General features: G+C 39.2%; 1 protein-coding gene across 3 annotated transcripts in view; it reads right to left on the bottom strand.

The window, feature by feature from the left end:
- UACA (uveal autoantigen with coiled-coil domains and ankyrin repeats) overlaps positions 1–18,147 on the bottom strand; it is an 85,718-nt gene that overhangs the window by 20,015 nt on the left and 47,556 nt on the right. For 2 of the 3 annotated variants that reach the window (XM_055133690.1, XM_004611715.2), the window contains exons 3-9: positions 15,770–15,858; positions 14,892–14,956; positions 13,878–13,935; positions 7,006–7,076; positions 6,796–6,902; positions 3,854–4,035; positions 2,650–2,687 (exon numbers count right to left, since the gene is read on the bottom strand). In XM_055133690.1, the coding sequence (XP_054989665.1) occupies positions 2,650–2,687; positions 3,854–4,035; positions 6,796–6,902; positions 7,006–7,076; positions 13,878–13,935; positions 14,892–14,956; positions 15,770–15,858 (610 nt within the window). Of the gene's footprint in view, positions 1–2,649; positions 2,688–3,853; positions 4,036–5,883; positions 6,696–6,795; positions 6,903–7,005; positions 7,077–13,877; positions 13,936–14,891; positions 14,957–15,769; positions 15,859–18,147 lie in introns of those variants that run through there. The other variant, XM_055133691.1, reaches the window with a different exon arrangement.

Raw genomic sequence — 18,147 nt, 5'->3', positions numbered from 1 at the left:
AAAAAAAGAATTACTTAATTTAAGGATCTATCTTAACCAAAGTCTCCAAATTTTACAAAGGAGAACTTGTACTATACACAGAACTAAAGTTATATTACAAAGCAATCATTGAACATTCTCAAAGGAAGACTAGTTTTCAAAAAGGAGAGTGGGAGTTAAATTGTATTGAAAGTAAACAGAAATTACTTATTTCTTTGCGCACCAGTGAAAGTAAATATGAAGAAGAATGGTAAGAAAGAGACAGACAATGAGAGACCCCTAAATTATTTCATTAGGTACATGCTCTGTTTTTACACACTTACTGCTTAGAAACTTAGTCCAGTTTAGAGATTTGCTTTAATAAAAATAACACAATTATGAGACAAAAGAGCAAATAACCTTTTTTAAAACCCAGACTAACTTTTAAGTCTGTACAATTTAAAAAGGTATTTCTTAGAGCTTAAAGAATGCTTTAATTCTTCAAGATAATGTGTGTGAGAGAGAGACAGAGACAGAGACAGAGAGACAGAGAGAGGAGACGTGGGTGCAGAATGTGAAGTATGTGAAACATGTGAAACATGCATTCACTCTACCCCTAAGATACTCCTCCCCCCAGTTTCAAGATAATTTTTCTGTAGTTCCTATTAATTTTGTTGGCAAAATGTCTTAAACTATCACTCTAATAAATTTGGATTTTGAAGTAGAGGGACAAGGTCTCATCAAGCTGTTCTGTATCCACAATTTGGCCCAAACTATATTTTTGCCTCTTTCCTGCTACAACAGGCCTGTTCCTTCATAGAATCCAGCCAATCTCATCAGAAACACCACTATAGACCCGACCTTCTCTGCAAGGGGAATGATCTGGTGGTTACCTCACCATCCACTGCTCACCGTCCTCTCTGGCCCTCTACTATCCCTGGGTGTTAGGAGGACCCTTTAGCGAGAGACATGTGTTACTGCCCTTCTTCAGGGCCTCAGATGTCTCCACAGAGCCCTGGGATTCTCTCCTCACATTTGGACCTGCTCAGTCATCACTTCCTCAGAGCGACTTTGTTGACCATACAATCGGAAACAGCTTCTTTCCCTCTTCCTCTTGTTTCATTTTCTAATTCTGTTCTGCTTTTGTTCAGGGCATGTGCTATGATCATCAATATCCATCTGCCTACTGCTCATCTCTGCTGAGGTAGAGTTCCATGAGGTTGGGAATTTGGTGTATTAGGTTATTCCCAGAAACCAGATCAGTGATTGGTGCTCTACAGACCTCTGCTAAGCCAGCAGCTGGGTTTAAGATTTATATTTTAAATATAAAATATTTATATTGTATGACATTGTATGCTCTTGATAACAGATTATATACACTTTGACATGCAGGTATGTAAGCAGATGTATAGATGCATATGTATGTATATGAACAAAACCTACATACGGCAGTATTTTTAACTGTATTAAACAAATAATAGAAACAAGTTTCACTCTTCATAGCAAATCATGTTTTAATCTGAGTAACTCTTAAAGCAATATATCATCCCGATATAAATATTCAACCACTTTAACTGATTTCAGAAATCATTTTTCTCTGATTCTGTGTGAAGTGGCTGCTCTAATCACAATAATGTCCATCTTATTTCACTCTGCCTCACTCAGGCTCCATGAGGTAGAAGAGTCTTTGAGACAGCCGCTATGGATGGAAGCTATGAGCACCATGCAGGAAGGTGCTATTTCATTCTGAGGGACGAGGAAGGGAAACATGCTCTAGTGCAGCTTCCAGACCCAGGTGAGAGGCAGAGGCGATGTAGAAGGTATCAGAATTGCTCAGAGGTACCTGATTCCTTTTTCCTCAGGGTTTGGAAGATCTCAGATTCCTCTCATTATAGAAAAGCTCAGCGCAGGGGATATGGTGCCGCCAGCAGGCAAACCTGTACCTGTGGGGTGAGTGCATCAGCAGCCTGATGATGCTTCAGACTTCCAGATACTGCAAAATTGCTGCTTGTGCCTTTGGCCAGATCCCAACAACGCGGGGCCAAATTTACCAAGAATTAAATGGCCAAAAGTTAGGTATGTGGGAGACACACCCACAAACCACCTCCGGCTCAGCTAATCACTGTCAGTGTCATCCCGTTGCCCATTGGTTTGCTTGAGTGGGCACCAGTAATGTCTCCATTGTGAGACTTGTTGCTACTGTTTTTGGCATATCAAACACGCCACAGGTAGCTTACCAGGCTCTGCCGTGCGGGTGGGATACTCTCAGTAACTTGCCAGGCTCAGCTATATAAGCTCATTTATTGACCTTATTTCAGAGACCCATACATCTCGAAAGAGATCAAAAGATGCAGTTAGGACCTGTAGCTCAGAGGTAGGTAGAAACCCATGACTGAAAAATCCACCGAGAGTGATCCCCAAGCACAGGCGGAGCCAGGAGTGAGCCCTGAGCACTGCCAGATGTGATCCAAAACCAAAAACATTGACTCAAGCTAAGTGATAATGTCTAGAGAATATTCTTTATAGTTAGGTTCTATGTGGGCATGATTAACTGAGAAGAGAGAAGAGCATGCATTTACACTCAAGACTCAAGTATATGTTATCATTAGCTAAATTTAGTTTTACTTAAATTAAACTCAATTATTAAATTTATGCAATACATATAAACAAAAATCTAAAATTAAGTCCTACCTGTTGTAAAGTTGGCCCTTTCTTCCAAGGTTCTCTTCCTAAAAATTAAAGAGAAAAGAAAAAGGACCAATGAAACAGCAGGTTACCCTGAATATATGTGCATTCCCTATTCATATAATTTTCAATTAAGTAAACCTGGGAGATTATTTTAACTTCAGTTAAACCTTTAGTGTCCCAGTGGAAATAAACAGTTTCCATGTTTATTACTAGCCTTGGACACTAAAAAAAAAAAAAACCTTATCAAATATGAGTTTTAACTTCTTTTTTCTTCAGTTAAAAGAGCTGTGACAATTTGTATCGGCCTATCAATATGACCATGTTTGCTTTTAATGCAACAACAACCAGGAAGATAAATATTCACTGCTAGGGAGGAAATGCAAGGAAAGATAAAAACCGTTAAGAAAACCTTAATCGAAAGATAATTTGTCAATATAAGTTTAGAAAACCTGACAGAAATGTACATACTCTAAAACCCTAGTAATTCAATTTCTAGGAATTGACCCAAAAGGTAAAATAAAAATATGTTAAATATTTATGTATAAGGGCAGTTACTAAAATGTTATTTATATCAGAAAAAAACCATTCATAACTTAAATAACATCTATAGGAAACTGTTAATTAAATGAAATCAAATCTAAGGAATTTTCTGCAACAGTGAAAATATTTGAGGGAAAAGCCTTTAAAATATATCACACATAAAAACAATCTGCAGCTCATTATAGGCAACCTCACTTATATGCCCAGGGAAAGATTTTTGTTCTCAGAGTAGGAATGTTATCTGTTATGGTTTTATGCATTTTTCAGTGACTCTTAAGCATAAAAAATAATTGGCACAAGTTTTTGGTAACTATTATTTGGAAGTTTTATATACACATTTGAACATCTTTTAAAACGTACAATATAAGAGTTATGAATTTTACCCTTCTCATTGGAAAAAAGGGGAAAAAACACTTCATCAGCATCTTTCTCCTCAGTTCTTAAATCACCCACATCTAGTCGACTCAATAAACCAGACAATCTGACACGTAGACTGCCTCAAGACAAACGACTATCATGTAAAAATGTCAAGCCAGAGTATAAAGGAAGACGAATAAATACTGTTCATCAGTAAGGTGTGTCCCTTCTTTCAAATGGCCGTCTGCCATCTGATCCTCTCAAGCACTCTTAATTAACTGGGACATCTCTAGGCACAGAAACCCGTTACCTTTGTACGTATTTTCTGAGGCATTCTTCAGTAAGGTGAGAATGTCCAGATTGTCACCGATTCTTGCGTAGTAAGAACTATCATTGCCAAGGGCGTCCAGCAAAGTGACATCAGCACCGTTTTTAATTAAGACTTCCACAGCATCTCTGCAGCCATACTCACAGCCCAGCATGAGAGCAGTTCTAAGAGGGAAACAGAGAGTACAAGACCCTGAGAAAGATGCAAGAAAACAATCCATAAATATTGTTTGCTCTTTAAAGAACAGACATTGCTTTCAAACATCACACTTGGTACAGAGAGCAGCTCTTGTTCACATCTTTATCTTAGTGTCACTTCACCACCTTCATAAAATATTTCTTTGTGTCTTAGTTTACAGAGCTAAAAACCTTACACCAGCCCCCTCAAAACTTAATATTTTTACTTCTACTCCTAAACTAATCCTCTTCATTCCAGTCAATCAATTCCTGACAAGTAAATTACCACAAAAATCTCCCACAACTGATGCTGTTATATTATTTGCACAAAACCTATAACAAAAAACCCTCACTATTCAAGTTATCTTCATAAGCCTTAGCAGGAAAACTTACTCGACAAATACTTTCCCCTCAGAAAAAGAAGTCAAATCTTTATCCTAATTTTTCTTTTCACATCTTCAGACTTAATTTAAAATCTGTATCCTCAAACAACTCTTCAATTTACCCTATTCAATGAATCACAGCTTGATTCTGTTATGGCAGAATCATCAGCATGTATGCAGTTTGTGGTATATAATAAGTAAACAGTAATAATGCTGTTAGACAACTGGTTTACATCCTCTATTTTTACTTCTGAGAAATCAGTACACAATGAAATCAAGTGACTTTTTCCCTGTTTAACTCAACTGTTGAATTTCCTAAAGAAATGGATTCTTGTCTTTGCTATTTCTCTTTAATAATTTCCAGTTGCAGTTCCAGAATTATAGTTGCAGTCACACAATTTTCTAAACATAGCTATCAATAAAGTATTTGTTTAGGGAAAAAGCTATAGATAGAACAGAAAGAAAGTTTAATTTGCTGTGGAGTCCAGTGCTTCCTACCTTCCTGTTTCTGAGTCACACCTGGAAGTGGTCAGGGCTTACCCCTGACTCCATGCTCAGGGATCACTCCTGGTGGGCTTGGAGGATTATGTGTGTGTGTAGGGGGGTGTCACAGATTGAACGTGGGTCAGCTTAATGTAAGACAAATGCCCTACCCACTGTAGTATCTCTCTGACCCACAGCCTAACAGGAGAAATATTTCTTCAAAAATTATCACTAATGGAGCCAGCTGGTAGGGCACTTGCTTTGCATATGGCCAAGGTTTGATTCCAGGCAGCCCATCTAGTCCTGTGAGCATTGTCAGGAATGATCCCTGATTGCAGAGTCAAGAGTAAGTCTTGAGAACTGTCCACTGTGGTCCAAAAACAGAAATAAAAAAATGTGCTACTAAGAATTTTTTTTTTTAAAAAACTTGTTTATAAGTATTTTGTGTATTCATTTTTAAGTAATATTATAAAGTAAAAATTCTTTTCAGGTATATCATGTCCTAAACAGCAATATATCTTGAATATAAGGAAATTTCTGTATACTAGTGACAACCTGCAGAGCACGCCCACAAAAAACCATTGACTAGAGAGTATTCAATTACGATTCACTAGCCTCCTGCATTTGTTCTGGTAAAGTTTCAATTAAAAAGAGACAAACATACTTGAATAATGTAAGATAAATGAAAAGACAAACCATTATACATGGATCAATTAGATCATCCCTCTCTGATGAAAAATAACATTCATTAAATGTTAAAATTTTTTAAATGTTAAAATTTAAAATAACATTTATATTTTAGTGATGCTTGAAACCAGATTATAGAAACTACAAAAACAAAGTAAACAAAATCACTTTCTTAATAATCACATTATGATTTAACTGCTTAAGCATTTCCTCTTTTGAGCTGTCTGAACAACAAAAACAAATGTCATAAAATATGACATCTAAAGACTTTTATTACACTTACCAACTTCCAACAAATTACAATAGGATGCATGTTTAGGTGTAAAGAATAAAATTAAGTAAAAAAAAACAATAATTTTACCAGTAATCATCTATAAAATCCTCCCGATTTACAATATTGTGAAACTTAACTAGTGAAATACTTAACTAGTGGAATACTAGTGATTTACAATATTGCAAAACTTAACCAGTGAAAGGAGATATATTTCACATATTTTGTTGTCAGGAATGTTGAGACCGAAAGCATCAAAATAACAATAGATCTAGTAACAACAGAGATATTGCTATATATAGCAACTACCTAGAGAAGGGGGAAGGGAGAATTACAGACGGAGTCATTCGTGCACGCTAACAAAAAGTAATGTAAAATACAAAAATAACCTCAGGGAATTCTGAGGTACAGAACAAACTCAGTTTTGGAGAAGGAGTTAGCCTGGTTCCTGGACAGGGTACGAAATAAAAAGAACTTCAGAAAGTCTATCGTGGAACATGTCCAGCTCCAGCCCACTAAACAACCACTTTACTTGTGCATCTCAAGTTTCATTAATGAAAACATAAAATGTAAAGGGACGCTCTATGTTTGCCCTTATTTCTTATCTGCACCCATTTCATTGAAGACTTTTTAAAACCTTCCCATAACTGGGATGTAATTCCTCTTTTTCCCCCCAGTTCTCTGATCAGAAAATAAGCCCTCGTAAGTGTTTTTATTCAACATTTGCCCTGTCATCTTCCTGGACTTCCCTCTGCTTCTTTCTTAAGCCCTCCTCTGATGGGGGAGAGGGGCTGGGGATTAGAAGTGGGTGCTAATTCCAAGGAAGTGGGGAGCCAAAGGCAATCAAAAGGCCAAGTCTCAGCAGCTGTTTCACGATCACTGCACATGCAGCTGATGTCTGGAGAGCTGTGATAACGGAATTACCTGTTTTGTTTGTCTTTGGAGTTAATATCCGCCCCTCTATCTATCAGCAGTTGACATATTGTTGGCCTACACATCTGAGTGGCTAGAACAAGTGGTGTCCGCCCATCCTAAGCAACAAGAAAAATAAAACAGCATCAAGACAATCAATCTCCCCAAACGTGAAGGTGACAATACCCGAGCTGAAATGAGAGTGAACCCAGGCAGGCTTACCACATCCTTCACGTTCACTGAGGCGCCATGGTCACACAGGAGCTGGATACTCGAGGGACAGTCTGCCATAGCTTCCAGAAACAAAGGGAAACCGTAAGTGTTGGTCAGATTCATGACAGTTTTCGAGGTCCATTCTGAGCACCAATCCTCTCATTTCTAAATTTCCAAACTTCCAAACTTCATAGCCTTCATTCCAAGTGTGGTCTAATAAGCCCAACTTTCTATCCAAATGCTCATTAGACAAGATCGTCTAACAAATTTATATAATTTGGGAGGACCAAGGAATACTGTAATCATTGTCATTGGCCCCAAATATACTGCTATTCTAAGACAGATTCAGAGAATTGAAAATAAAAACACATTTTCTATTTATATATTTAAACAAGGCTATAACTAAATGATTAAGGTGCTAGTTTATATTCTTTCCTTAAAGGATCAGATTTTTTAAATCTCAAAAAGTCATGCAAATGAAGTATGACTACAATAATTCATATTTCTTTCATTTCTTTTTAAAAGTATAACATCAAAATGTCTCCTATAATGATAGGAAGTATGGTCATTTTTAATAAAATTTACATTATAAAAATTGAATGATACTTCTTCTGTGACCATCACTAGAGTTCATAATTGTATTATTAATAAAATCAGGGCCAGAGGGATAGTGTGGGGGTTAGGATCTTGCGTCCCACTAACTCTGGTTTGAATCCTCATTACCACATAAGGTCCCCCAAGTACTGCAAGGAGTCACTCCCAAAAAAAGCCAGGAATAGCCCCTGTGCACCACCAAATGTGGCCCAATCACACACACACACACACACACACACACACACACACACACACACACTCTTTGTAAAATTAGACTGTGTTTACATTTCCCACATATTTTTTTTCTAAAGTCTTAGGAGTTAATAACAGAGTGCTTTTTTTGGGTGAAATTCAATAGAATAAAATCAAAACCATATTAGAAAATAAAGCAAAATCTCATTCTAAAGTCTTTCATTCAGTAAGGATATCACATAAAAATTGTAATCAACCTTCATAAAATGATAACCTGAAACTAAATACATTAAGTTGAGAACTACACAACTGACAACCATTTGGGCCTGATTATAAACACCAATAAGAGATGTAAAGCATGGAAGTCCAGAGTATCCTAAAACACACAGTACTGAGGGTTGGCCTCGCAGTGAACTCGCGTCCCCCTCACCGGCCAAGGTAAAGGCGTGTGCTGGGCAAAGGGCCTCACCAGAGAGTCCTGCATCTCCTGCAGGCAGGTGAGACAGATGTGCCCATGGAATCTGGCAGAAGTGATGCCAGCCAGCTTCTGAGTCTAAGGCTCTAAGAAGTGCTGGTGTATCCTGCCATCATCATTTCCTTCTTGCAGCAGAAAAACACGAGTCTGCTCTCAGGTGCCCCAGAAATCAAGGCCGAGACTCTCAGCACGGAAGAAATCTGGGTCCCTGAGTGCCCACACAGAGCAGCGACACAAGCCAAACTGAGGACCAGGATGGTGAAATAGAAGAAATATATTGGTATTTTAAGCCCAGGCTGTTTGGGAGTCTCTTTATCACAGCCGTCTAGCCTTAACCCAAACTTTGCTGCTGTTATGGGTAGGGTGCAGGGCCAGGCGCCCGATTAGATCCCTGGACATCATGTCCCCCCGCCCCCCAGTATCTCTCTGGTGTGGCCGTGAAGGCCGTCAGCTGGCCCTCTGTGTTCTCAGCCTGAAAGGCCTGGCATCCTTGGGCCTTGCACTGCGCCCCAAGCCAGTTGGCAGAGAACCATCAGGAGTGGCTCCCAGTGCCCCCTTCTTGGGAGGCCCCTCAAAAAAATGGGGAGCATCAATAACAAACACCTAAATGAAATACCATCGCTTCAGTGGTGGGGCACAGGTGGCAAATAAAGAAACCTGTGATTTTTCTCATCTCCAGCCAAACGTCTGATAGAGCCGTGTCATCTGTAGTGACAGAGCAGGGAGCTTTTCTTGAGGAAGGGACAACATACAACTGCCGTGCATGTTGGCACATCAGCTTTCTTCTACTGGAAAAGTACGGGGTGGAAGGGAGGAGGTCAAGCCAGAACGGACGGAGATGGAAATATATAGCATCTCTGTATCTGGGACACTGCAGGTGTGGAGGGGCCAATTGTTTCTCTAGAACAATCAACAGGATATTGTAGCTCACAACTCTTCACAAAGACCTCCCATTAAAAAAACAAAAGAGGTAGGTGGGAGGCAAAGGAAGATTTAATCCTGGAATAAACATCAGATTAAGAATATCCATAATTATTAATGAGTGGTTGCAAATGTTGTGAGATGGCAGTCATTAAGAGTCAGGAGTCTAGAAATAAAGACATAAAAGTTAAAAACCTTATGTCCAGAAAGACAATTCCTGACATAGGGGAGAAGCTGGCAACCAACAGACCAGAAATCTACCAAGGTTTTGAGGAATTACCGTACCCCAAGTGCAAAAAGCTCAGCAAAAAGCTCAGCTAAAAAAGCTCGTCAGCTGAAAATCCATGATTGTTCCAGCCCCTAGACTGCCTCTGCATAGGACATAATCTCCGACACTGGGATGTCTGTAACCTTGGCAGGGAACAGACAAGAACCTCTCCACACAGAGAAATAGGGACCAGAAGACACAATGGGTAGCTTCCCCTAGAAAATAGGACCAGGAGGATTATCCAGAGACCAAGACATTTACTGCAATACCTCAGCCTTGCAAGTCTGCTGCCGTGACATTTAATATCTGCTATTCACCAGCTGTGTTTGTAGTTGTAATTTTCCAATTACTGTTTTCACTCTATTGTTACATATATTTTGAGGTACAGATATTTTCTTTTGAGTTCATAGATGTTTCTCTCTTTGAGTTTGTCCTGCAGAAATTCTAGACTTTGAGCTAACTACAGTAAATGGATTGGCTTATCAGTCCCCCTCCCTTAGAAATTGAATATGGGTTTTTGTGCAAAAAGCTTGGGCTAGACACATCTGGATGACCAGAAATGGGCTGTGGTAGAGAGCGAAACAGTTTTACCAGAATCTGTTCGCCCTTGCCCTTCCTCTACAGAGCAGCAGGTAGAACCCGATTAGTGACCAAAGATTACATTTTTGAGCCCTGCTTGCATATAAATACAGTCAATTGACTTTGCTCCCCTGACAGAGTAAGAGACCGAGCAACTGAACCCTGGACTGGGCTTTGGGGGAGTTCTCCCACTCTCCCCTTCCCCTCCCTGCTAGCCTGAACACAGATGTGACTGTATGCGCTGCCAACCTACACCACTCATCATCTATTATTTCTGTTAAGCAACTAGTATTGGAGTTGTCCGATTATGTCAGTGTAGTGTTCAATCTAACATCATCCATCTACCTACTGAACAATTAAGACTTCAATTGGTTAAACTACGCCAGTTTTAAATATAGGAATAGTAAATTCTATAGAACACAAAAATGGCACACCTTAAGTATACACATTTGGTAAGCAAATAGTGATACCACACCATCACTGGAGTCAAGGTACTAAGGGTATGCACTGCCTTCAAAGAATTCCTTGTACTCTTGTGTGCATTTGTGTGTGGGTGGGGTGTGTATGCACGTGCACACACATGTATGTGGTGAAGGCAGGGACATACATTTAACATGGGATCTATCTTTCTGATGTAGTAAAAAGCATATAATGCCATATTTTTTAAATTTTGGGCCACAAACAGCAGTGCTGGAAAAGGTCAGGCACCACCCCAAAAAATGTCTGGCCCCATCATGTGAGCCTGATGATTCTATCCAGCAATGTTCACAGGCAGGAGGGTACCACAGGGATGGTGGCATGCTGTGCCTAAGGCAACATATAGCATTGCTCAGGGATTACCAGGGTGCTCAGGGGGGCATGTGCTACTGGGGTTTGAGGCCAGGGTTTGTACATCACAGACAGTGTCCTCTGCCACATGAGCTAGCTCACTGGCTACCATGTCAATTTTAACACATTAATAATACTCAATAAGGCTTAAAAGGTATAATACTCAATAAGGCTTAAAAAGAAAATAAACAGAAATAACCAGGGGGAAATAAACACTGATTAGATGATATTGAACACACTTTCAAATGCAGTAGGCATGACAACAGTATTATACTGAGGCAACGGTATACCATTATCACTGAAAGTTTGGAAAAATTCACGGATGAAGTCATCTAACTCCTGGGTTTTGTTCTTGGGGAGATTTCTTACTGCTATTTTGATTTTTTTTTTTTTTTGCTTTTTGGGTCACACCCAGCGATGCTCAGGGGTTACTCCTGGTTCTGCACTCAGGAATTACTCCTGGCGGTGCTCGGGGGACCATATGGGATGCCGGGGATCGAACCCGGGTCGGCCGCGTGCAAGGCAAACGCCCTACCCGCTGTGCTATCGCTCCGGCCCCTGCTATTTTGATTTCTGTATTTCTGATGACTTGGTCAAGCTATTCATATCTTTCACCCATGAACTGTTTTCTTAATTTCTCTTTTCTCTAATTCACTATTGATATGCAGAAATGCAGCATGTTTATATATATATATATATATGTTTTATATCCTAATACTTACCTACCCACTAATTATTTCTAGTAATGTTCTGTGGGAGTAATTAGGATTCCCTATGTGTATTATCATTGCAAAGGCAATGATTTTAGAGAACGGTATAACTTCTAAAATTTATCATATATTTAGGATTGCCCAATTTGTCAACACAGATGTTCATAATAGTCTCATAAGCTTTTATATTTCTACAATAATTGCTATAAATTTTCCTCTTTTATTTCTGATTTTTTTTATAGGTTTTCTCTTTTTTTCTTAATGAGTCATGGAGTTACCATTTTATTTATTCTTATAAGAGTAGCTTTTTGTTTCATTGTCCTCTTGTATTATTATTTTCACTTCATTTATTTCTGTTTTAATTTTTATTTCCCTGATTCTGCTGTCTTTCGGTTCCACTTGTTCTTTTTTTCTAGTTCCTTCTGTGGAAGGCTATATTGTTTACTTGTGACTTCTGATGTGGAATATATTCCGTGCAGCATTCCGTAGGATCTGAGAGTTCATCTCTTCACTTTTTTGGTCTCCAGGTGATTTTTCATTTCTCTGAATTCTTTTTTGACCCCAAAGTTACTCAGAAATATGTGGCTTAGTCTTGAGCTATGTGATATTTTCCAATTTTTTTAATAACATTTCTAAAGTAACATTACTATAATCAGAAATGACACTTGATATAATTATTACATAATTTCAATATCCATTGACTGAGACTTATTTTATGTCACAACATACAATCCACCTTTGATGAGCATTTGAGAAAAAAATGTACATTCACTTTGGTGGTGATAGAAATTTTTGTTTATATCTATTAAATTCATATGATTATTTACTTAATTTAAGGGTATTATTTCCTGGTTAATTTATTTTATCTAAATGATCTGTCCATTACCATCAGTGGTGTGTTGAGATTACCTACAAATACTCTATTGTTGTTAATGTATTCCCCTTAGGCCCGATAATAGTTGTTAGATAATAATTGTTGGATAATAATTGTTAGAATTGTTAGATAATTGTTAGACATATTGTTGTTAACGTATATTGATCTTGGACTCTGGGTTCAACGGGCCGGGTAGCAGAAATCCTCTGCCTGCTTCCCCCAATCTCCAGCAACTCAGAGCTCACACCCATAAGCCACCTTCTGCCGGTGCCAGATAATCTCCTCATCGGCCACCCTTCAAAACTCACGGCTGCTTCTCCCAGAAGGGTGCATAAAAATGAGGCTCCCATAGCCATGCCAGCAGACTCCGTGCAAGGCTGTCTCCATTCGGGGTGCCCCAGAGTGGGGTGGGTGAGAGCCCTCCCTGCCCCAAGGGACCTCTACTACCTAACCGCCGCCACGCTCCAGGCTGCTTTCCACACGCTCTGGCCGAGCCTCATGCATGAGCGAACATATTTCTGGATGTGGCTGCGTGACACATCATAAGACACTCCGTACCCCTTTTCCATAAAATCATAGAGGGAGATATATATATGCCTCACGGAGAGCCTGGCAAGCTACCGAGAGTATCCTGCCCACACGGCAGAGACTGGCAAGCTCCCCGTGGCATATTCAATATGCCAAAAGCAGTAACAATAGGTCTTATTCCCCTGATCCTGAAAGAGCCTCCAATCTTTGAGAACGATGAGTAAGGAGAGGCTGCTAAAATCTCAGGGCTGGGATGAATGGAGACATTACTGGCACCCGTATGAGTAAATCGATGAACAATGGGATGACAGTGATACAGTGACTGTTGTTAATGTAGTCCTCTTAGATAGACCTATATCTAATAATTGTTAGATAGACCTATATTTGTGCATGTACATATTTTTTTTTGTTCTGTTGGTTAGTTGGACCACATCTGGCTGTGCCCAGGACTTGCTCCTGGCTCTGTGCTCAGGGTTACTCCTGAGGGTGGTGATTGAAGGATCATATGGGTTGCCAGGAATCAAAGCCAGTCAGTTGCACGTGGGCAAATGCTTTACACACTGTGCGATCTCTCCAGCTCTGGTGCCTGTATATTAACAACCATTTTCTCTTCTTTCTGGGTTGGCCTTTTGACCATTAGACACTGCCTAGAACACTTGAAGGTCGCTTTTGACTAATTCATCAACTTTGGACTTTTATGATCTAGTTAACCAGCCTAGATCAATCAATATTAGCTGAATGAATCTCTTCTAAGCCTAGACCCTAATGTATTTCAAATTCACATAAATAAAATATTCTTAATATTTTTTCCTCTATGAATTACACAAGTATATCCACACTGACACACGGAGCATGAGTGAGAACCTTAGCCATCTTAGCAGGTAGCTATGTCCAAATGAAGCGCCTGCTTACCTGCGTCGTGGAGTGCAGTTCTCCCCTGGAGGTCGACATGCTCCGTGGGGCAATTATACTGTTCAAACACAGAAACTTCATCAGTTTGGAGTTTTGCTTAAAATAAGTATCAATGCTCAAATGAACATCTGTTATTCAAGCTTAAACTATTCCTTAATCCAAAAGCGAAAGATGACAAGTCATTAAATATTTTGACGTGGAACAAATATAACATTATACTGCAACATTTAATAGTATTTCACCAAAACAGGAAAACATAAGGCACATGACAATGGCATGGGGATATAGAGACTATGTTATTGTCTGGGTAGTATTTCAGCAAGAATGAAAACCTGAACTGATTCAGAAAAACAAATGTGTTCTGCTGTGAAAACCAGTGGCAAAAATGTTTATGAAAATATATGACTGGATTCTTGAGCTGAAAACATAACACAGCCCACACACTCACAGAATGCTGTGTCTGCCTGATTAAAACTATGTGGTGGTAATCTAAGTTATCAAATGTTTGTCTAGGAAGAAAGATGCTATGCTGTGTCATTTTATCTTATGTTGTATACGACACAACAGAAAATTCCAATCCCCAGCTAATGTCAACAGGAAGGTCAAGCCTTTGTCATTTATTTTTAATACACTGGAGTTATGCAATTCACTTCCCTCAGAGTTTTTGTGCTTTATTGGTCACATTCTTTCATAAATGATGGAAAAACTATTATGGAAGTTAGAAAAAATCAGATTACTATTTTCTTTGATCTCAGATGCCAGAAACACATCAAAACATCATTATTTGAAGTCAAAATGATAAAGTTTTAAGGGCTGGAGAGATAGTATAGCTGGTAGGGCACCTGCCTTACATGTGGCTTACCTGGGTTTGAACCCCAACACCCTATGTGGTCCCCTGAGCCCTTCCAGGAGTGATTTCTGAGTGCAGAGCCAGGAATAAACCCCTAAGCATCACTAGGTACTGCCCCCGCAAAAAATAACATTAAAGCTTCAGTATTAATCACTATTTATTACCTGTAGAAGTTTTTGTAGGCACAATGCATGTCCATACTTTGCAGCCAGGTGAAGGGCATTTCTCCCTAAAACAGAAATCATGGAAAATATAGAGAATTTTCCAAAAAAAAAAATTTACTTTTTTCAAATATTATTTGACAAGATAGTTAAGTCACAAGCATCTTTTCGATGTCTAAGAAATTTTACCCAGTTTGATATTTTAATAATAAATAACAAGCACACCAAACCAATAAAGTTGGAAGAAAAACTAAACACAGAAAGCCATACCTGAGAGATTAACTAAATTCAATACTGGCATGTAGAGGGTGCAGGAAACAAAGGGGGTGATGCTTCGGTTTCACTCTATATCCCCACACCGGAAGCACAGTTGTTAACATGGAGACAGAGATGAACTCAAAGAAAGGGTAATTCTCTAATTTTTATATTTCAACTAAATTTCGAAGTCCTCTAAGAGACTGTGTATCTATGAATAAGACTTGATCGAATATATGTCATTGAAACTTTGCTTAAAGGGAAACAACAAAGTGTGCTGGGGGGCGGTGAGGGGGCAGGAAAGAGATTTCCAAAAGACTACCTCCGTAGTGAAGGAGAATTTGCAGAGAATACTCTTTTATCAAATTCTATTTCTCTGACTTGTATTCATTATACATCTCTCTCTTGGATGGTGAAACCTGTGAGTTTTATCAGCCTATCACGGCCTCTAATCTTTAGCGCTCTAATTTCAAACACTTAAATCATGATTTGACTTCACAAGCAGCCCTTTCTGCTAGAAAGTAGCAATTATATTCTGCACATTCTCTTGTTCTCCGGTGAATGAATAAATTGATGATGCTTGTGTCCCCTTTCCACTTTACAAGTGACGATGGCTGCAAACATACCTGCAGTGTCACTGCTTGTAATATCAACTCCATGAATGAGAATAGCATTCAGACACTCAAGATTCCCCTTCGAGGCCACAACATGGAAGCTAAAAAAAGAAAGCATTTGTTACGCCATAGAAACTGCCAAAGGACAACTCAACTTTTGTTCAAAATACACACACATATATTCTCTCTCTCTCTCTCTCTCTCTCTCTCAACCCTATCTGTATCTTTGATATGAGTGAAAAAAAGAGAAACATACATACACTTATCTACCCACATATACATCCGGTAGAAAAAATATGTCAGTATCAACTGATATATCACATATAACTTGTATTACTGAAAAACTCATTGGCTCCAAATTTATATAGTCAATGCTTTCTGCAAATAACTCCTTGGGTCCAAAAGAATATTTCTATGTTCAAAAGTCTTAGTAAAAAATTTTAACTATATGGAGCGACAGCACAGTGGGTAGGGCGTTTGCCTTGCACACGGCTGACCTGGGTAGATTTCTCCGTCCCTCTCAGACAGCCTGGCAAGCTACCCGTAGTGTATTCAATATGCCAAAACAGCAACAACAAGTCTCACAATGGAGACGTTACTGGTGCCCGCTCGAGCAAATCTATGAACAACGGGACAACAGTGCAGTGCTATAGTACATTAATTCTATTATATCAATAGCATAGGCACTGGTACTTGAAGCTTAATAAATGCACTGCAATTTTCCATCAGATTATTTGGCTTAGTTTCAAATAAACTAAATTACCACATACAAACAAAAGTAAGTTACAGAAGAATAATAAAAGTAAAAAACATACCAAAATACTTACCCATCTCCTCTTGAAATCACCAAATTAAACCTGTCATTTAAAGGCCCTTAAAAAGAACTAACTAAGCTAGCTACTCTTGAACTCTCCTCCTCAATAAAATAACTGTAGTAACCTTCTTCCCAGTTTATCAACTATAACCTAATTCTTTTTTAAAATTTTTTTTAAATTTTATTAAATCACTGTGAGATAGTTACACGCTTTCATGTTCGGGTTACAATCTCACAATGATCAAACACCCATCCCTCCACCAGTGCACAATCCCCACCACCAATATCCCGGGTATACCCCCCCTTTCCCACCCTCCCCCTGCCTCTATGGCAGACAATATTCCCCATACTCTCTACTTTTGGGCATTATATTCTTAATTTTGCTAATGGACCAACAAGACAACCTGAGGTCACACAAACAGTTAAGTGGGAGCTAAATACATGACCTCCAAAATATGCCACTATGGCATGTGATTTCTTTCGAGTCGAGGCACAACAGAGTCAGGAAGAATTGTTTACTTCCCCTCAATATTGCCTAAGAGAATGAGGCAAATGCCTGTACCAGATAGAGTATGGGGGGAAGGCACATGCCTTGCATTCTGGGGACCCCAGTTTGAATCCCTGTCACCACATATGGTTCCCAAGCACCACCCATGGGTCATTCTTCTAATAAAGTACAGAGCCAGGAATAGGCCCTGAGCTATGTAGGGTGTGGGGCCAAACCCTCACCACCCCTGCCTCTGCCCCCTCAACAATATTAGGTGTCTGGGCCAGGGGAGAGCTAATGCCAAAGATAATGGGTGATCAGAAAAGCCTTTATTGCATGGTGTGGCAAGCATACCAAATATTTGTTACTCTCATGTTGTGAATTGCCGCTCCCCTGTCCCTTTGAGCCACTAAATTCCAATTCTTCCTTTTCCAATTGCCTGTCTCTGGGTCTCCATTCTTTCAGACTCCAGTATGTATGAAATTTGGTTTATTCCTATTAACCTGTTTTACATCAACTTAACTATTAGGCCAACAACTTAGAAGGAAAGAAGGAAAACATGTCCTCCCTGACACATGTGCAATAAGGCAAGTTTCTAATAAGGCAAGTATAGAAATGTAAGCCATCAAGCATTTGAGATAAAGATAATAAGACATCCCATATTCATTTAATCACCAAATTACTTATGAACAACACAGAAATATTTTGTGTGCAATAAGATCTGAAATAGATTATACTCTACCAAATCCAAACTGGCAAATACAGCGGAACTTGTTGACAAAGAAAAGTGAACTTGGGTTGAAAAAGAAATGCATGGGGTATGGTGCCACCAACAGGTCAACCTGTACCTGCAGGGCGAGATTGCTGCTGTGCCTCTTTGGCCAGAATTGCTGCTGTGCCTTTGGCCAGACCCCAACAACTTAGGACCATGTTTAGCAAGAAATTCAACAGCCAAAAATTAGGTATGTGGGAGCCATGCTGACAAACCACCTCCAGCTCAGCTATGCAAGCTCACTAATTGGCCTTATTTCAGAGACCCATAGGTAAATCTTGAAAGAGATCAAAAGCCACAGTTGACTAAATTGGCTG

This window comes from Sorex araneus, chromosome 3 (genome assembly GCF_027595985.1).
Source record: "Sorex araneus isolate mSorAra2 chromosome 3, mSorAra2.pri, whole genome shotgun sequence".
Taxonomy (NCBI): domain Eukaryota; kingdom Metazoa; phylum Chordata; class Mammalia; order Eulipotyphla; family Soricidae; genus Sorex; species Sorex araneus.
The sequence above is the reverse complement of the archived record's forward strand: the minus strand, read 5'-3'. Positions and strand labels throughout refer to the sequence as shown.